Source organism: Trichosurus vulpecula, chromosome 7, assembly GCF_011100635.1.
Source record: "Trichosurus vulpecula isolate mTriVul1 chromosome 7, mTriVul1.pri, whole genome shotgun sequence".
NCBI lineage: Eukaryota > Metazoa > Chordata > Mammalia > Diprotodontia > Phalangeridae > Trichosurus > Trichosurus vulpecula.
In genome coordinates this window covers 147496942-147513302 of record NC_050579.1, presented here as the reverse complement: position 1 = coordinate 147513302, position 16361 = coordinate 147496942, and the positions used below count along the sequence as shown (strand labels likewise).

The following is a 16361-nucleotide window of genomic DNA, read 5'->3' as shown; positions in this document are numbered from 1 at the left end:
TAATTTCCATGTATTTATGTATACGTATAGGTATATGTATATCTGAGGCAGGTAGGTGGCTCATTGGATAGACAGCTGAGCCTGGAGTCAGGAAGACATGAGTTCAAATCCAATCTCAGATACTCACTAGCTGCATGAACCTGGGCAAGTCACTTGACCTCTATTTGCCCTAATCCAATGGAGGAGGGAATGGCAAACCACTCTAGTATTTTTCAGCCCCTCGGGTAGTATTGGCACACTATGGTCCACAGGGTCTTGAAGAGTCAAGCACGACTGAACAACAATGATACGTATATCAGCAATAACAGAAGAGCAACATAGATGTTATCGTGCAAGCAGTATGGCATAATTGATAGCACCATGGACCTGGAGCTGGAAAGACTTGGGTTCACATTCTGCTTAAAATATTGATTAGTTGTGTGATCCTAGGCAAGTCATTTAAGCTTCAATGCTTATGTCTGTTAAGTGGAGATGATAATAGCACATATCTTACAAGACTGTTGTGAAGAACCAACAAGCTCCTATATACTAAGTGCTTTGCAAACCTGAAAGTACTATATAAATATTAACTATTATCATCAATGTAAGACCTCTTTCTAAGAGTGACACGTTTGAAGCCATTGTAGGCTCTCCATCAAGCGACGATTCAATGAGACTGCTTGACAAAATCTTGGCTTTGGAATGGAATTTAGAAATCATCTAGTCTAATCTTTACTGAATTTCTATGGATATTTACCTGACAATTGATAGTCCATTTTTTTAAAATGGCCATTCTCCATAAAAATCAAAGCAACATCTATCAGCCATGTTTAGAATGAATAGGTCAAACATTGTAGTTCCTTCCTAAGACTTCACATAATATTTAAAATGGCTGAGAGCACACTAGTCACCATAAGGTACAGTGGAAAGAAAGAACACTTGATTAAAAATCAGAAGATGTGGATGGGCTCAACCGTGTGACTGCGAGCAAGTAATTGCACCTTTCTGAGACCTTGTATCTTCATTTGTAAAGCAGAGATGATACTTGAACTAACTACCTCATCCAATTGCTGCGGGAAAGTGCTTAGTAAAAGACTATATTAATATGAGTTTTTATTACAACAGATTATTTTCCCAAATTTTATAAGTTGTGAATTTTAAATCCATGAACTGTGCCAAGAGCACTGTGGCCAAAGAAACATTGTAGAATAACTTGGCCAGATCTGATCTGCAGGTGTGGAAAAATGCCCTTCAGGAATCTTTAGAGCATAATCAGAACTGAGTCTTAATAAGGTGACAGTTCATACCTTGTCGTTGATGTTCAGACCATTTTTCAGCCTTGTCCAACTCTCCATGACCCCGTTTGGTGTCTTCTTGGCAAAGATACTGGAACAGTTTGCCGTGCTCTTCTCCAGCTCATTTTACAGATGAGGAAACTGAGGCTAATAGGGTTAAGTGACTTGTCCAGGGTCACACAGCTAGTAAGTGTCTGAGGCCAAGCTTGACCACCTGAAGAGTCTTCCTGACTCCAGGCCTGGCACACTATCCACTGTGCCATCTCTCTGCCCAGTTTATACCTGCAGGCATTTAAATGGCATGCCAGAGACAATGACTTGTTTTGTATCTATCTAATAATTTGAGATAATTATTGTAGAAGTATAAAAGTGCTCCCAACATCTTCCAAGCTGAAAAAAAATGTACACATAAAAGGATATTCTTCACCTTCTGGACTTCAAACCAAAAGTTGATGAGGTCGGCATTAGCCAGAGGCCTCCAGTCTAATTGCAAACTAGTATTTCCTGGAATCATGATGTAAGGTTGCCTTAGAATGTCAAATGTTTCAACACCCTCAGAGTGTCTCACTATCTCTTCAGGGTGACAGATAAGAACTGAAAAGTGAATTTTCTTAGCCATTTCAGGATCTTGAGCTTGGAGGCTGCCTTAGACATGGATTTTATGTTTATTGAAGAAGTTCACTGTACTTTGAACATATATCTTTTTTTCACCATAAATATGAGTAGCAGAGAGGGAAAGACTTCTATTTGGAAGCTTACTTTGATTTAAAGGTGTTTTAGGAATTGGAGAGTGAGGGGTGATTGCAATTTGAAAGCAAACTGATTCTGCAGGTCCATTTAGCTCCAGGATACTAAGAACTTGGTATTTGAGAGCACAGTTTTGTTAATGAAGTGAACTGCTTCTGGTAGTAAAAGAAAGACCAAAAGAAAAATCACCTTGGGTTTTATAGTAGCACCAAAATGGGGTGAGGGGGAAGGGAAATTAATGTGTTCTCTATTAGTCTTTCAGTAGAAGATAAATTAACTCATTTTCAAATTAAAAGTAACCTAGTGTATCATTTTTGAAAACAGTTAAGTGAATAAGCTGCCTAGAAGCCTCTCTGCTAGGATCAACTTTATATCTTTATCATTCTGGGCATTCTACGTGATGGAAAAAGTCATCCCCTAATTCCAGCTCAATGAGATATCCGATGCTGAATGGCACAACTCCAGCGGTACAGCCAATGTAAGATAATACTGAAATGTCACCATGGACATCCACCAGAAAGGTCATCATCTTACGATAATCATCACCTATTAGACCATGTCTCTTTAGGTTCTGGATCCATTTTCCTTAAAACTATCATTTTAGCTCCACCACTTTACCTTACGGGGTGTTAGCAAAATTCTTTGAGGGGGAAAGGGTTAGGGAGGGATTTAAGTTGGTTTTCCTGAGGCTCAGTCCCTCGTATAACAGCCAAGGGCTGACTATGTGGGAGGCGGGCGACACTGTGTGGTGAAACAAGGAATATGTTTCTGAGCATGTAGTATTGGTTTTCAAATCTTCCACTCTGACCCTTCAACACACACACACACACACACACACACACACACACACACACACCCTTCCTTCATTTAGATGGAACATGTTCATTTGTCACATTCACATGGTTTAGAATGAAATGGTGGACTAGGGTCTTGAATGACACCCAACGCAGTTCCACATTTCTAAAGTACATTCTCTGGTCTGGACAGGGTACTGTTCTGAAGGCATAACATAGATACATGACAGTACCTCAGAATTAGGGTTAGGGTCAGTCCATACCACAAGTATGAGTGGTCTTTACCTGATCTCACAGATATGGTAGTTGGACTGCTCCCATTATCACTGGCTTTTTCCCACTGTCCCAAATTTTCATTCTCCTCCAGTAATTTGGGAATTTCTGGTTTACCTGGAAGTCCAGCTTTGTGGGAAAAGCTATCCAAGTGAGTGGCAAGACCTCATTTATAAACAGAGTTAATGATCATCCACTTGCTGCCCAGTACAAACATCATACTTCCAACCAGCAAAATGAAAAAGTTCTCTTTAAGCTAAGGCTTCCTACAACAATCAAAAATTTTCTAAAATAAGCACCAAGAAGATGTGTGAGAGACTAAAGGATGAAAACAGAAATCCACAGTAGAAAGCGAAAATAATGCTGGTTATTTAACACTATCTCCCCCCTTAGTTTCCAAAGAGAAAGAGCTCCAAAGAGTTCTTTCCCCAGAAGCAATTGTTCCAGAGAATCTGAGTAATAGTTTCTTATGGTATCCATGTCATGTAATGTGAACATGGATTTAAACCTTCAATAAGAACTATGTTCTCCTGAAATTCCTATAATGAATTTGGGGGAATTAGTATCTGAGGTCAGAATTGCAATGTTTTGTTTTAAAAATGGAAATGATTAGTCTAATGTGGGAGGGAAGCCAGGCATATAAGAGAAATTCATTTGTCATGTAAGAAAATGACAGATTAGGTGCTATATTGAAAATAACTGTTCTCTCAACTTGAAGGGTAGGAAACAGCAAATAGCTGGGAGAACTTTCTGATCGAGACACATACTGTTGCATAGTTAATCTTAGGGCATCTAGAGCCCTGGAATTTGTTCCTCCAGCTGATTGCTGGTGAAGCATTATGAAATGGAAATAGGTCACCAAATTCCCATCTGATAAAATCAAGAAGATATCAATAACAATAGGAAATATTGTGGTTATTTCAGTCATCTGGAGATATAGCAGGGTACAGTGGTTAAGGCACTGTACTTGGAATCAGGAAGTTCTAAGTTCAAATGCTGTCTCTCCCACTTGTGTGACACTGGACAAATCATTTATACTCTTCAGTCTCTGTATCTGTAATATGAGGATAATAATGGCACCTACCTTACAGGATTGTTGTGAGGATCAAATTTTATTTAAGTGTGTGGGTGTGTGTGTGTGTGAGAGAGAGAGAGAGAGAGAGAGAGAGAGAGAGAGAGAGAGAGAGGGAGAGAGAGAGAGAGAGAGCTCACATGAATGAACTGAATTATTGACAATTAAAACAATCCTATTAACTTGGTCGATGGCTAGGTGGTGCAGTGGATAGAGTGCCAAGCCTGTAGTCAGGAAGACTCATATTTCTGAGTTCAAATATGGCCATAGATACTAGCTGTGTAACCCTGGGCAAGTCACTTAACCCTGTTCGCTTCACTTTCCTCATCTGTAAAATGAGCTAGAGAAATAATCGCAAACTACCCCAATATCTTTGCCAAGAAAACCCCAAATGGAGTCACAAAGAGCAGGACACAGCTGAGACAACTAAACAGCAACAACCATGTACATGGTCATCACCTCCCTAAGTCTCAGTTTTCTCACCTATAAAAGTGGGATAATAATGTCTATCTAATATACCTCAAAGAATTTCTCTGAGGTTTATTTGTGATAACATATGCAAATTCAATCCAAGTTAACAAATATTTATTAAGGACTTAAGCCTTATTACTATAAAACTAGCACTTTTCCCTTTATTCTTTGTTGTCTCACATTCTACTGGGAAGACAGGGATGATACAAAGAGTACACAGACAAGTAAACACTGAGTAAATGCAAAATAATTTCTTTTAAAATTTGTTGATATATTTTCACATAGCATTCATTTCCCAATATATCCCTCTGCCCAATATATTTCTAATAACAAAGAATACAAAAGAGAGAGAAAAGCATTTCAGCAAAACCAACCAACACATCAGCCAAGTCCAACAGTATATGTTGTATTCCACCTCTCTAGTCCCTCTCCTCTGCAAAGGTACATGTCTTCTCCTATCTCGTCTTTCACTGGAGGAGCATTGCCTCAATCAAAGTGAGAACTCGGAAAGACCTTAGCTTAAAAAGGCTAAGGTCTCCCACTACACCCCCTGCCATCTCCATTCATCCTGATCTATATCTGGCCACTGGATCCAGATGGCTCTGGAGGAGACAGTGAAGCTGGTGACTTTGCACAGCCTGCCTCACTGAAATCCCAATTCACTTGCAAGTCACGTCATCCTCTTTCTGATGTCATGGTCCTCTCCAAGAACAAAGGACAAACCACAACTCAACCTATCATTATAATTATACAACATTCACACAGCATTTTGTTTTTGTTGTTGCTCTTCTCATTTACTTTTTTGTATTTACTGCCTATGTTGTTTTCCTGGTTATGTATATTTCACTTTGCATCAGTTATGTAAGTCTTCCCACGTCTCGCTACAGTCTTCATATTCATCATTTTCAATGCAGCAGTAATACTATACTGCATTCATATACCACAATTTGTTGAGCCATTTTCTGAATTGATAGAGATCTACTTTGTTTCCAGTTCTTTGGTAGTACAAAATGGGCTGCTATAACATTTTGTTGTATATAGGATATCTTCAAAAATATCTTTGATCTTCTCAAGGTATATGCCTAGAAGTTACCTAGTAACCCTAGACAAGGTTAAAGACAGAGTATTTAATAACTCTAGTGTTATCATTGACTCCATGTCCAAGTTGTCTGTCCTGTTACTAATTTCTTTGTAACACATCAGATATGTTGATATTATATTATAACCACAGAATGTCAGGTTTGTTTTGGCAGGGGGCAAGTTGATGGCAAAGCTGGTGTTGGTAGCACTGAGTATGGTTGATGCCCCAATGGTGGAAGCCAGAGCCAGAAAAGTTTTTTTCTGAAATGAAGGATAAGACAATGAATTCTTAGGAATGATTATGGGATCGTTATCAGCTCATAGATTTAAAGGCTCACTGGCATTATGGGTTCATAGATTTAAATCTGGAAGGGATCTTAGAGATCATTTAATCCAACCCCTTCACTTTACAGATAATGAAATTGAGGATTAGAGAGGGGAAATAAAGGACTTATCTAAGGTCTTAGGGAGCTTAAAGACCGACTCCCTGAATTTTTGACAGATGAGAAAACAGGCCAAGGAATTTAAGTGACTAACTTAAGGTCATGCAAGAAGTAATTATCAGGGCCAGAATTTTAACACATCCTATGATTCCAAACTCAGTATTCTTACCACTATGTCATGGCGATCTCAAAAAAAAAACACTTCAGAAGACAGAAGCATTTGAGGAATTCAACACTAAGGATAAGCTCAAGACTTAAAATCAGTTCATTAAATACACAGAAACTGTTGGTAGTTGGCATGCTCTGAAAACATCTGTGACAAATATACGAAGCGATTATGTGATATGGTGCTTTTAAAGCTAAAAAGACTTGGGTTCTAGTCCTGGGATAGACCATTTGGTAGCTGCGTGAGTCTGCACAAGGCATGTGATTTAATCTCTTTGAGCTTCAGTTGATTCTGAGGATAACATTTGCCCTTCTACCTTATATAGAATATTTATGAGAGGATCAGATAAGATAATGCACATGAATAAGCTTTGTAACTATACAAGGTATGCTTCATAATGATATGATGAACTATACAAAAATACATGACAAATAAGAAGATGACATGATTTAAATAAATTCTAATATCTCTTAATTATACAGAAAATTTAACATAATTACCTTTAACTAGATTACCGAAACGTTTTATATAAGGTATCCCTTTAGCAAGTATAGAAATTTGGGGTGGGGGTAGTCTCTAGGAGACTTGTTATTTATTTAGTCAATTAAGATTTGGAAATTGAATACAAGTCTGATTGCAGAATCAAATTATGTTTTCCACAACACGGAATAGTATACAAACAGTTGGGAGCAGGATATAGAAAGACATATGTAGGTTATAGGAAATGTGGTTAACCTGCATGAATCCTACAGGTACCTCTCTGACATTCTAAGCAACTGGTAAAATCACAGAATTTTAGACTTGAAAGGGCATTTAGAAGACATCTGTCAATACTCTCAGAGAATGGTATAGTGAATAGAACTTACAACTTGGATTCAAGAATAGTTGTGTTTGAATCCTGCTTCAGATACTTCCCCAGGTGAGACTCTGGGCAAATCAACTTCTCTGAGCCTCCCTATCCTCACCTAGAAAATGGAAATATGAATAGGACCTAATTCAGAATGTCATTATAAGAAACAAATGAGATAATATAAATGAAGCATTTTGCGTACTTTGAAGTGCTATTAAAACGACAGCTATTATATTTACTTCAACACTCTGTGTGCTCATCAATATAAATTCCAATCTGTCTGTTTTATGACCTCCTATACTTCCACCATGGGCAACTAGGTGGCACAGTGGATAGAATATGGGGCCTGGAATCAGGAAAACCTGAGTTCAAATCCAGCCTCAGAAACTTACCAACTGTGTGACCATTGGCAAGTCACTCCACTCTGTTTGCCTCAGTTTCCTCATCTGTAAAATGAGCTGGAGAAGGAAATGGCAAACCACTCCAGTATCCTTGCCAAGAAAACCCCAAATGGGGTCATGATGAATCAGACACAACTAAAACAACTGAAAAACAAAATATTTCCACCATAAGGAGTCCCCCGAGCCATCTGGTGACATTTTTGATCTCTCGATGTGATTATGAGGAAAACACATAGGCTATCAGTTTATCAATTATTCATCGCTCTCAGGCACATATTCATCCTGGCTAGATTTAGCTCCTCCAAAACTGTGGCTACTCATTTGATCACTGAACGTGAAGCTTACATTTAGTTCTATTCTGATGCTTAATTATGGGATAGAGGCTATGCCAATGGAACCCTACCTCTGGTAGGTCCTCCGCACTGAAAATACTCCAAGGACAATTCTGGCAACAACTTATATTTGCATTCTGAGGCCCAGCCTGGCAAAGTATGGAAAAGCTCATCACTAGAAGTCTGGTCCTTTGGTGATGAATTCTTTTGCCATGACAAAACATCAAACAAAGAATATTACAAAAATGAGCCTCAATCCTGCCCTTTATGGCATCCCTTGCTTCTGTACTGATGGTGAAGATATGGAAGACACTAAGGATTAGCACACTTTTTAGAGAGGCTATACCCATTAATTTATTCAACATGATGTTGGACACAAGTTGTGTATTTTTATAGCAAATAACCAGCCTAAAAGTTAAATTGTTTTTTTCCACATTACCCCTACTTTGACTTTTCTCAGGTTGAAATAACTAATATTTTAATTTCAAAAGATAAAATGGAGTTGTCAAAAATATTGACTGAGACAATTCGACAGAGTTCTTTAAAATCTGGAGGCACAAAAAACTTCAAAGGGAAATGTCCTCTAAGTCTAAGTATTAAGATTAGCCAGCAGAGGGAGCTCATGTAACCTCAGAGTTTATGTATTTCCATATTTAAAGTTTCCTTTTCAACAGGATTAAAAGGAAGGATACCAGAAAATCGTGTTTTTTTCATTTTCAAATTTATTTCTAGCCATAAAAATTTCACAAAAGATTCTTAATGACTCCATACTAAGAATAATAAATATGAATATATACACATTGTTGTTCAGTCATATCTGACTCTTCGTGACCCCTTGGACCAGTGCCAGTACTCTTCATTGGGTTTTCTTGGCAAAGATATTGGAGTGGTTTGCCATTTCTTTCTCCAGTGGAATAAAGCAAAGAGAGTTGTGACTTTCCCAGGGTCATAGAGCTAGTGAGTATCTGAGGGTCAACTTGCAATCAGGTCTTCCTGACTGTAGGCTCAGCTCTCTATTCACTGAGCCATTGGCTAAGAAACATTATGCCAGGGTTATCTGCCTAAGAAACATTATACCGGCAAACATCTGGATTCCAGAGAAGCATTATATTTTCAAATTCATTTCTAGCCATAAACATTACACAAGATATTTAATAACTTCATGCTAAGAATAATAAATATACATATATATACATAAATACATACATATATACACACATATATTGTGGTGTATATATGTATATATACACATACACACACACACAGATATATATATATACCTGACTCACAAAGACCATAGATCTAGGTCTGGAATGGACCTCCGAGGCCATCTAATATATAATTCCCTTATTTTATAGATGAGGAAACTGAGGTCTGGGAAAGTTAAATTCCCTTATTTTATAGATGAGGAAACTGAGGTCTGGGAAAGTTAAATTTGCTGAAAGCCACACATGTGTTGCTCATAATATTTTTAAAGCTGTAATTGCCTGATTTTTAAAAAATCCTTATTTTATTTGTTGTGCTAAATATAGGACCCTAACTCACCCATCTTTCGTTTGGTTTTCTTGTATGTGTGTCATTCTATTTAGAAAAGGAGAGTTTTTTCATCCTTTCCTTCTTTGTTTTTCTTCTGTGCTATAGATTACATTATTCTATAGTGGAAGTGAAGATAGAAAAACCCTTGAGAGGTCTTAAAATGGAAAGAGTACTGAACCAGCAGTAAAATGGGCTTACATGGAACACAACTGCTCATTGTGCTTACAGAGCAGAAAATGCAAGGCACACAAGGCATTTACAGGACAAGCACCCTTAAAGCTAAAAGCAATTCATGAAATATGCAGAAATGAGCAGCCTGGGAAGGAGATAAGGAAGAAAGGAGAAGAAAAATGAAAGAAAGAGAAGACAAGGAAGCAGAAAGGGACAAAGAATGAGAAATAATAGAGTGCTATCATTAACTGTGACAGTTACCATTAAATGAAAGTAACGGTAAGACCCCATTTATAAATAGGATTAATGAGAGGTCCAGTACAAACATCAATCATACTTCCCACCAGGAGGCAATGCAATGTGGGAACCAAGGAGACATCAAACATACAAACACACGTGCGCGCGCGCGCGCACACACACGATGAATACCTGAGAAGAGAGAATTATGGAAAACACGACGTTATTTCTGAGTCAACTAGTTCTACTACTCTGATAATAAAGGAGACTATTAACTGGAAGAGGCTTCGATTATATGCCTTGGAGTGAGCACTTGTGAGGTTATGGTACCACTTCCTTTCTCAGCTTGGTAAATCACAGGGCTGACTTCTGTCGTGATAGTCCAATGTGTGTGTGTGTGTGTGTGTGTGTGTGTGTGTGCGCGCGCACGTGCACGTGTGTGTATATAAATATATATGTGTGTGTGTGTGCATATGTATACACACACACACACACACACACACATATATATCATATATATATATATAAATTGTCTATCAACACTTAGGCTGCCAACTGCCGATCCTGTTGATAAAATGTTTAATGATATGGTAAAGGCCGAAGCATATTTCGCAAGTTTTCTTGTCTAAAACTGTGTAGAAAATTGTCTTGCTATATCTGTTGAATTTCAGATTTATATCATTTCATTGTCATTTCAGGTTATGATCATTTTCAAAGATGATGAGTATAAACAAAAAGAAACAATTCAATGTTTGCAAATAAAATATAAACATATCAAATATTAATAATATTAATGAAAACATTAATGCTATTAACATTAAATATTAAAATGTTTATAATTCATTCATAAAATAATCACAATGGGCCAACTTCACCATCAAGTTATTTTCCTAACAAGAAGAGTTTAGGGCTTGCATTTAGTTTAGGGCTAAGCAAAACTGAAAAAAAAAAAAGAAACTTCCAAATTTGAATTATTTCAGATGGGTTCTAAATTACACAACTTCAAATCTATGCCTACAATTACATTCAGATAAAACTACACATTGTTATTAAACTTTATATCATACAACCTGTTTCATACTTTTTCCCAGCATAGATTAATCTGTGTTTAGAAATTCAATGTTGTGATTAATTCTAAAAATGAAAAAAGAATTTTTTTAATCCCCTTAGTTTTCCAAAAATTTTCCTCCACAAGCCCCTGCTACCAAATAGTGTTTTCCAAAATGTACTAACCCAGCCTTATAGATGGGGATAGTGGGATCTTTCTAAAGAACAGACATAGCTCGAATGAACTCAGCAGAATTATGCAGGATAGGAATGAGAGTTAAATCTATGATTTCATTGGTATAAGGAATCCCTAGATGAGGAATTTACCTCTGCTAATGTAAAGTGGAAAATTCTCTGGACTTAAGGTTTTAGAGAGTTACCTAGAGCCTGAAGAGGTTAAATGACTTGGGCAAAGTCAAAATAGCCAATATATAATTGCGGCAAGTCTTGAAGCTGGGTCTTCCCGGCTTCAAGGCCAGTTCTGTAGCCACTATATCAAGCTATTTCTCAATAGCGTTGTATGATTTCATACAATTTCCTTACAATTGTCTTGGTATTTTTATGTATCATGATAAACACCTAAAGAATTCTGTATTGTAATTTGCAAAGGAGAGACAATGGGATCTATAATTTCGTGTGGGCAGGGTAATCCCTGTATGAAAACTCCCTCCACTGATTCCAGGAACTCTACTGTAAGTTACAGTCTTAGAGAGGCAATGAGAGGTTAAGTGATTTGCCAAGGGTCACACAGACAATTTGTGTCAAAGGCAGAACTTGAACCCATATGTTCCTGACTCTGAGACAAGGTCCTCTATCTACTACCCTACATTGCCTCTCAATTAAGAATCCTACTTAACTGATAACTCTATACTTTGAGTAAGGAGTACAGTATTATACTGGTAAATGCTTAACAACTAGCTCTCAAACAAATAAATAAATATGTATGCATGACACACATTTAAGTCTAATCTGCATTATTAACATTTCCTCCATCACTTTGCCTAGAGAAATCAATAAAACAATAAACCAAGCCCTAATTTGTAGTATTTGCTGATTCCAAGTTGTAAATCTATACATACTCACACTGAAAATTGTTCAGCTTTGTCCAGCACCCCCCTGCCTAGGGACAAATCTTGGCTCTGATACTTATAAGCTACATACTTTAGATAAGTAATTTCACTTCTCTGTCCTTCCTCTCTGTAAAATGGGTTTCATCATACTTGGGTATACCTCCCAGGGCTGTTTTGAACAAAGTGCCTTGTAAACCTTAAAACATCACATCATTGTGAGTTAGTAGCATAAAGATTAAGGCCCAAGGGAACTACTTTTTTGGAGGGGAGACGCAGGGCAATTGGGGTTAAATGACTTGCCCAAGGTCACACAGCTAGTAAGTATGTCAAGTGTCTAAGACCAGATTTGAATTCAGGTCCTCCTGACTCCAGGGCCGGTGCTCTCTATTCACTGCACTGAAGAGTCACTGTAAGCCTAACATTATCCAAATATATTACAGAAATTCCCTAGGAAAGCATTTTCAACTAAAGCTCTGAATATTAAAGACTTCAGTCACCGTGCAAGATGGCTTCTGAATGGTTTTTAATATCACAAACACTTAGAACTTTTAATCCTACCCTTCCAGTCTTCTTACACTTTATGCTAGTATCCAGTAACACTGACCATCTTGTTCTCTCAAATGACACTCTACTTCCTTGTCTTTTCGTCGGCTGTCCTCCAAGCTATCTCTCCTCACCTCTACCCCTGTCTTCCTTTGATACTTAGCACTAATCCTACCTTTTCTAAGAGACCTTCCCCACCCTCCTTCCACACCCACCCTCCCACTACCAGTGCCTCCCTCCAGAGATTTACCTCCCATTTATATTATACATAGTTGGTATGTGCATGGTTGTTCACATGTTGTCTTCCACCTTAGAACATGAACTCCTTGTGGGAACAAGCCACATATTTGCCTTTCTTTATATCCTCACACTTATTACAATGCCTGGCATGTAGTATGTGCTTAATCTTGTTGACTGGCTGATCAAAACCAAGCAGTCCTCCTCCAAGTGTGTGACTTATCTCCTTACTGGATCTTAAGCTTCTTGAGGTCAGAGCCCATAATTTATCTAAATTTTGCATCAACAACCCCAAGCTCCCCAAATGTAACAGAGTTCATTTTACAGCCTTGGCATTTAATAAATGTTTGTTTGCTTGATTTAATATTAATGACTTTAAATTTGTAGGTTACACAGAAAAAAAGAATTATGTCTATTTCATATTCTTGGTAATGTTGTTCCTTACTTCCTGAATGGGTGCCTTATTTCAATTCAGCTGGACAACCATACTTGTTTAATCCATGCGGGGAGTGTGCTAGGTACTTTAAAACTTAAGTCTTATGTTGGGTGTATGGGTAGGAAGCACCAGGAGAATCACACTTCCTAGGCAAGATAGGTTATCATCATTTTTCCTTCATAATATCTACAGGAGGCCGATTGATAAGTAGCCTTCATTAGCCAGGTAGCCCCTTCCAACTCAAATTCAATTAAACAATTCATTAGCTTAATAGCCTAGCTATTTCATTCGAGTAGGTTTGGAAGAAAAAAAAAACTAATAATTTGCCCTAATTAATTCTACATATTTGTCCTTAGGTGCTCAAACTTTGGCAGACAGATCAATATGCTGGAATACTGCAAATGCATACCTTGAGCCAATAGCCTCAAGTATTTCTTTTCACAAATAGGATCTTTGGGTCATAGATATAGACCTAAGACATCATCTAGTTCAAACCTTTCCTTTTACAGATGGAGAAACTGAGGGTCAGAGAATTTGAGTGAATTACCCAAGGTCCCATGGGTAATAAGAGACAGAGTTGGGACTTGAATCCAGGTGTCTGATTCCAAATCCAGCACCCTTCTCAACACACCACTCTGTAATATCTTTCTTATGTGATGAGAAGACAAATTTAATTCACTAAATATTTGTGAATCAGAACAAACACTGCTTTTTTAGAACATAAACATCTATGACATGATTCACATACCTTAAGAGGACACGTGTAAAAAGAGAGCATTGTTGAACACATAGTTCAACCCTCTGGGGTACTTGACTTTGCATTCAAGATCAACGTCAAATATTTGTATTCCGGTTCTCTCTTATTTGCGCACAAGGTAGGGTTTTCTTGAAATCCAGTCAACTGTAATGTTGCTACCAAAGACAAGTGCATCCTTGAGAATCTTAACAGGAGGGAAAACATCGCCAAAAGATCATGGTCATTCCCTTTCTGGATCAGAGATAGGTATTTTCTATGGTTAGCAACATCATTCGTTCACTGTACCTCTCCAGAACTTTTCTGGTCTCCCAACTTAATAGTTGATTTATGCTGAACTTAACTTTAAACGCCAAGGCCAATTAAGTGTTCATAATAACTATTTGAACAAGTTAATTTTGCCCTATAAAATGTCCATTACAACTCACGAGTTATTCCCTCTGTGTCTCCTTCAGCTTTCTTGGTTTGTCTGGTCATCTCTAGGAATTTGTGTAGACATTCTCCCCCCTCCCTTTTAAATAGCCCTTGTTAGGAGAGTTTTGCTTCTGTTCTTCTCTGTCTGCATCTTGATGAAATTAAACAAGTATACTAAAACAACACCCTTAAATGAACATTTAAAAAATAAAAATCCTAATGGCCAGGGTTGCTTTTGTCATGGCTAGACCTTCATATACAAACCTTGCACATTTTATTAAATGTTTAAGGAATGACAACAAACAGTGAAAAGAATAGCAGATTTGACATGAAAGAGGCAATATCACTTATCAATTAAGCCTCACAGGTTTCACCCTTTTCTTCATCCTATAGGAAAACAAATTTAGGGTAAATAGCATCTCATTGGCATCTAGCAAACCAAAGCCATATATGCACAAGGACATAATTCTGAATGTAACTCTTTCCCTTTAGCCTACATGTACATATGAAGAGCTGCAAGGATTAATTTTTGGAGGATTTCCTTTTTTTGTCATAGTTTTGGTTCTTGCAATCCACCAGTCAACTGAATTTTAGACCACAATGTAGTGAAAAGAAATCAAAGGTTCGTAGTTACACAGTGGCTGTTAAGAGTCTTACTTCTAAAATTTCTGTGAAACTCTCTTAATAATTGTTGATGTTTCATGGCAAAGTTTGAGACAATATTCTAACTATAAAATGTATTGATGAGTTATTTGGGGAGCACTTCCAAGTTTTCCTAATTGTCCCAAAGGAAGCAAGATTTTTGCTCCTGGGTTCCTAAATCTGTGCTGTATATTTGCCCATTGGAAGTACATGCTCCTGTCAAATGTATTTGCTAAGAAAATAAATTTAATACCTTTGGTTGGAAAATAAAATGTTAGGTATCATTTATTGGCAGGGAGGGGAAGGTGAACAAGAAGAGAAAAATAATCAAAAAGTATGGTTTGAATATTGACAACAGATCCTATACTGTACTAAGCACTCTGAGGTAGATAAAGGAGGATAAAATATAAATTCCTTCAGGAAAGGGAAAGTTTTATTTTTGTGTTTGCATCCTCATCACCTTGCCCAGTGACTGGTGCATAGTTAATCAAGAGTTCTTCATCTGATCCAGGTTTCAAGGATGAGAAGAAAATGACATCTTTATTTTGACATAATTTGTTTCCTTTGTAATCCTATGTATTTTATGCATTTAAAAACATTATTCTGAGAAAGGGTATGTTAGCTTTACCAGACTGCCAAAGGAGTCCCTGACAAGTATAAAAGATTAAGAATCTCTTTAAGTAGGGGCAGCTAGGTGGTGCAGTGAGTAGAGCACCAGCCCTGGAGTCAGGAATACCTGAGTTCAAATCCTGCCTCAGACACTTGACACATTTACTAGCTGTGTGACCTTGGGCAAGTCACTTAACCCCAATTGCCCTGCCTTCCCCCCCTCCAAAAAAAAAAACAAGCAAAGAGTCTCTTTAAGTAGGTGCACCATAAAAGGTTGATTGATGGATAAAAATTGATTGATAAAAGCCGTATCTTCTGCCCTCAAGAAGCTCTCCCTAGTTAAGGAGATAAGACATATACAAAAAAACCTTAATAGTATAGAATTTTAGAATTGGAAAGAACCTGAAGAGATCGTCTCATATAACCTCCTCATTTCATAGATGGGGAAATTGAGGTGTAGAAAGATTAACTGGCTTACCTCAGGTCCTGTGGCAAGTCAGCAGCCAAACGGGGACTAGAATCCAGGTCTTCTGAATCTGTCCAGGATTGTTTCCCACATCACCACCCTACAGACCATGTCACCTCCCTGTATGTCTTTAAGGACTGGTGAATTCAGCCAAGTTCTCACAGCATAGAAAGGATTTGAGCTGAGCACTGAAGGATAGCTAGGTTTTCTTTAGGCAGAAGAAAGGGGGAGGGTATTCCAAATGGGGAGAATAGTATGAGGGAAGACTTGGAGTGAAGAATGTGAATGGCATGCTT

General features: G+C 37.7%; 1 protein-coding gene across 1 annotated transcript in view; it reads right to left on the bottom strand.

Moving 5' to 3' along the window:
* The window catches only part of ROS1 (ROS proto-oncogene 1, receptor tyrosine kinase), a 101174-nt gene that overhangs the window by 29729 nt on the left and 55084 nt on the right, over positions 1 to 16361 (bottom strand). Inside the window, 1 exon segment of the mRNA XM_036768255.1 lies at positions 1702 to 1919. Within this exon segment, the coding sequence (XP_036624150.1) occupies positions 1702 to 1919 (218 nt within the window).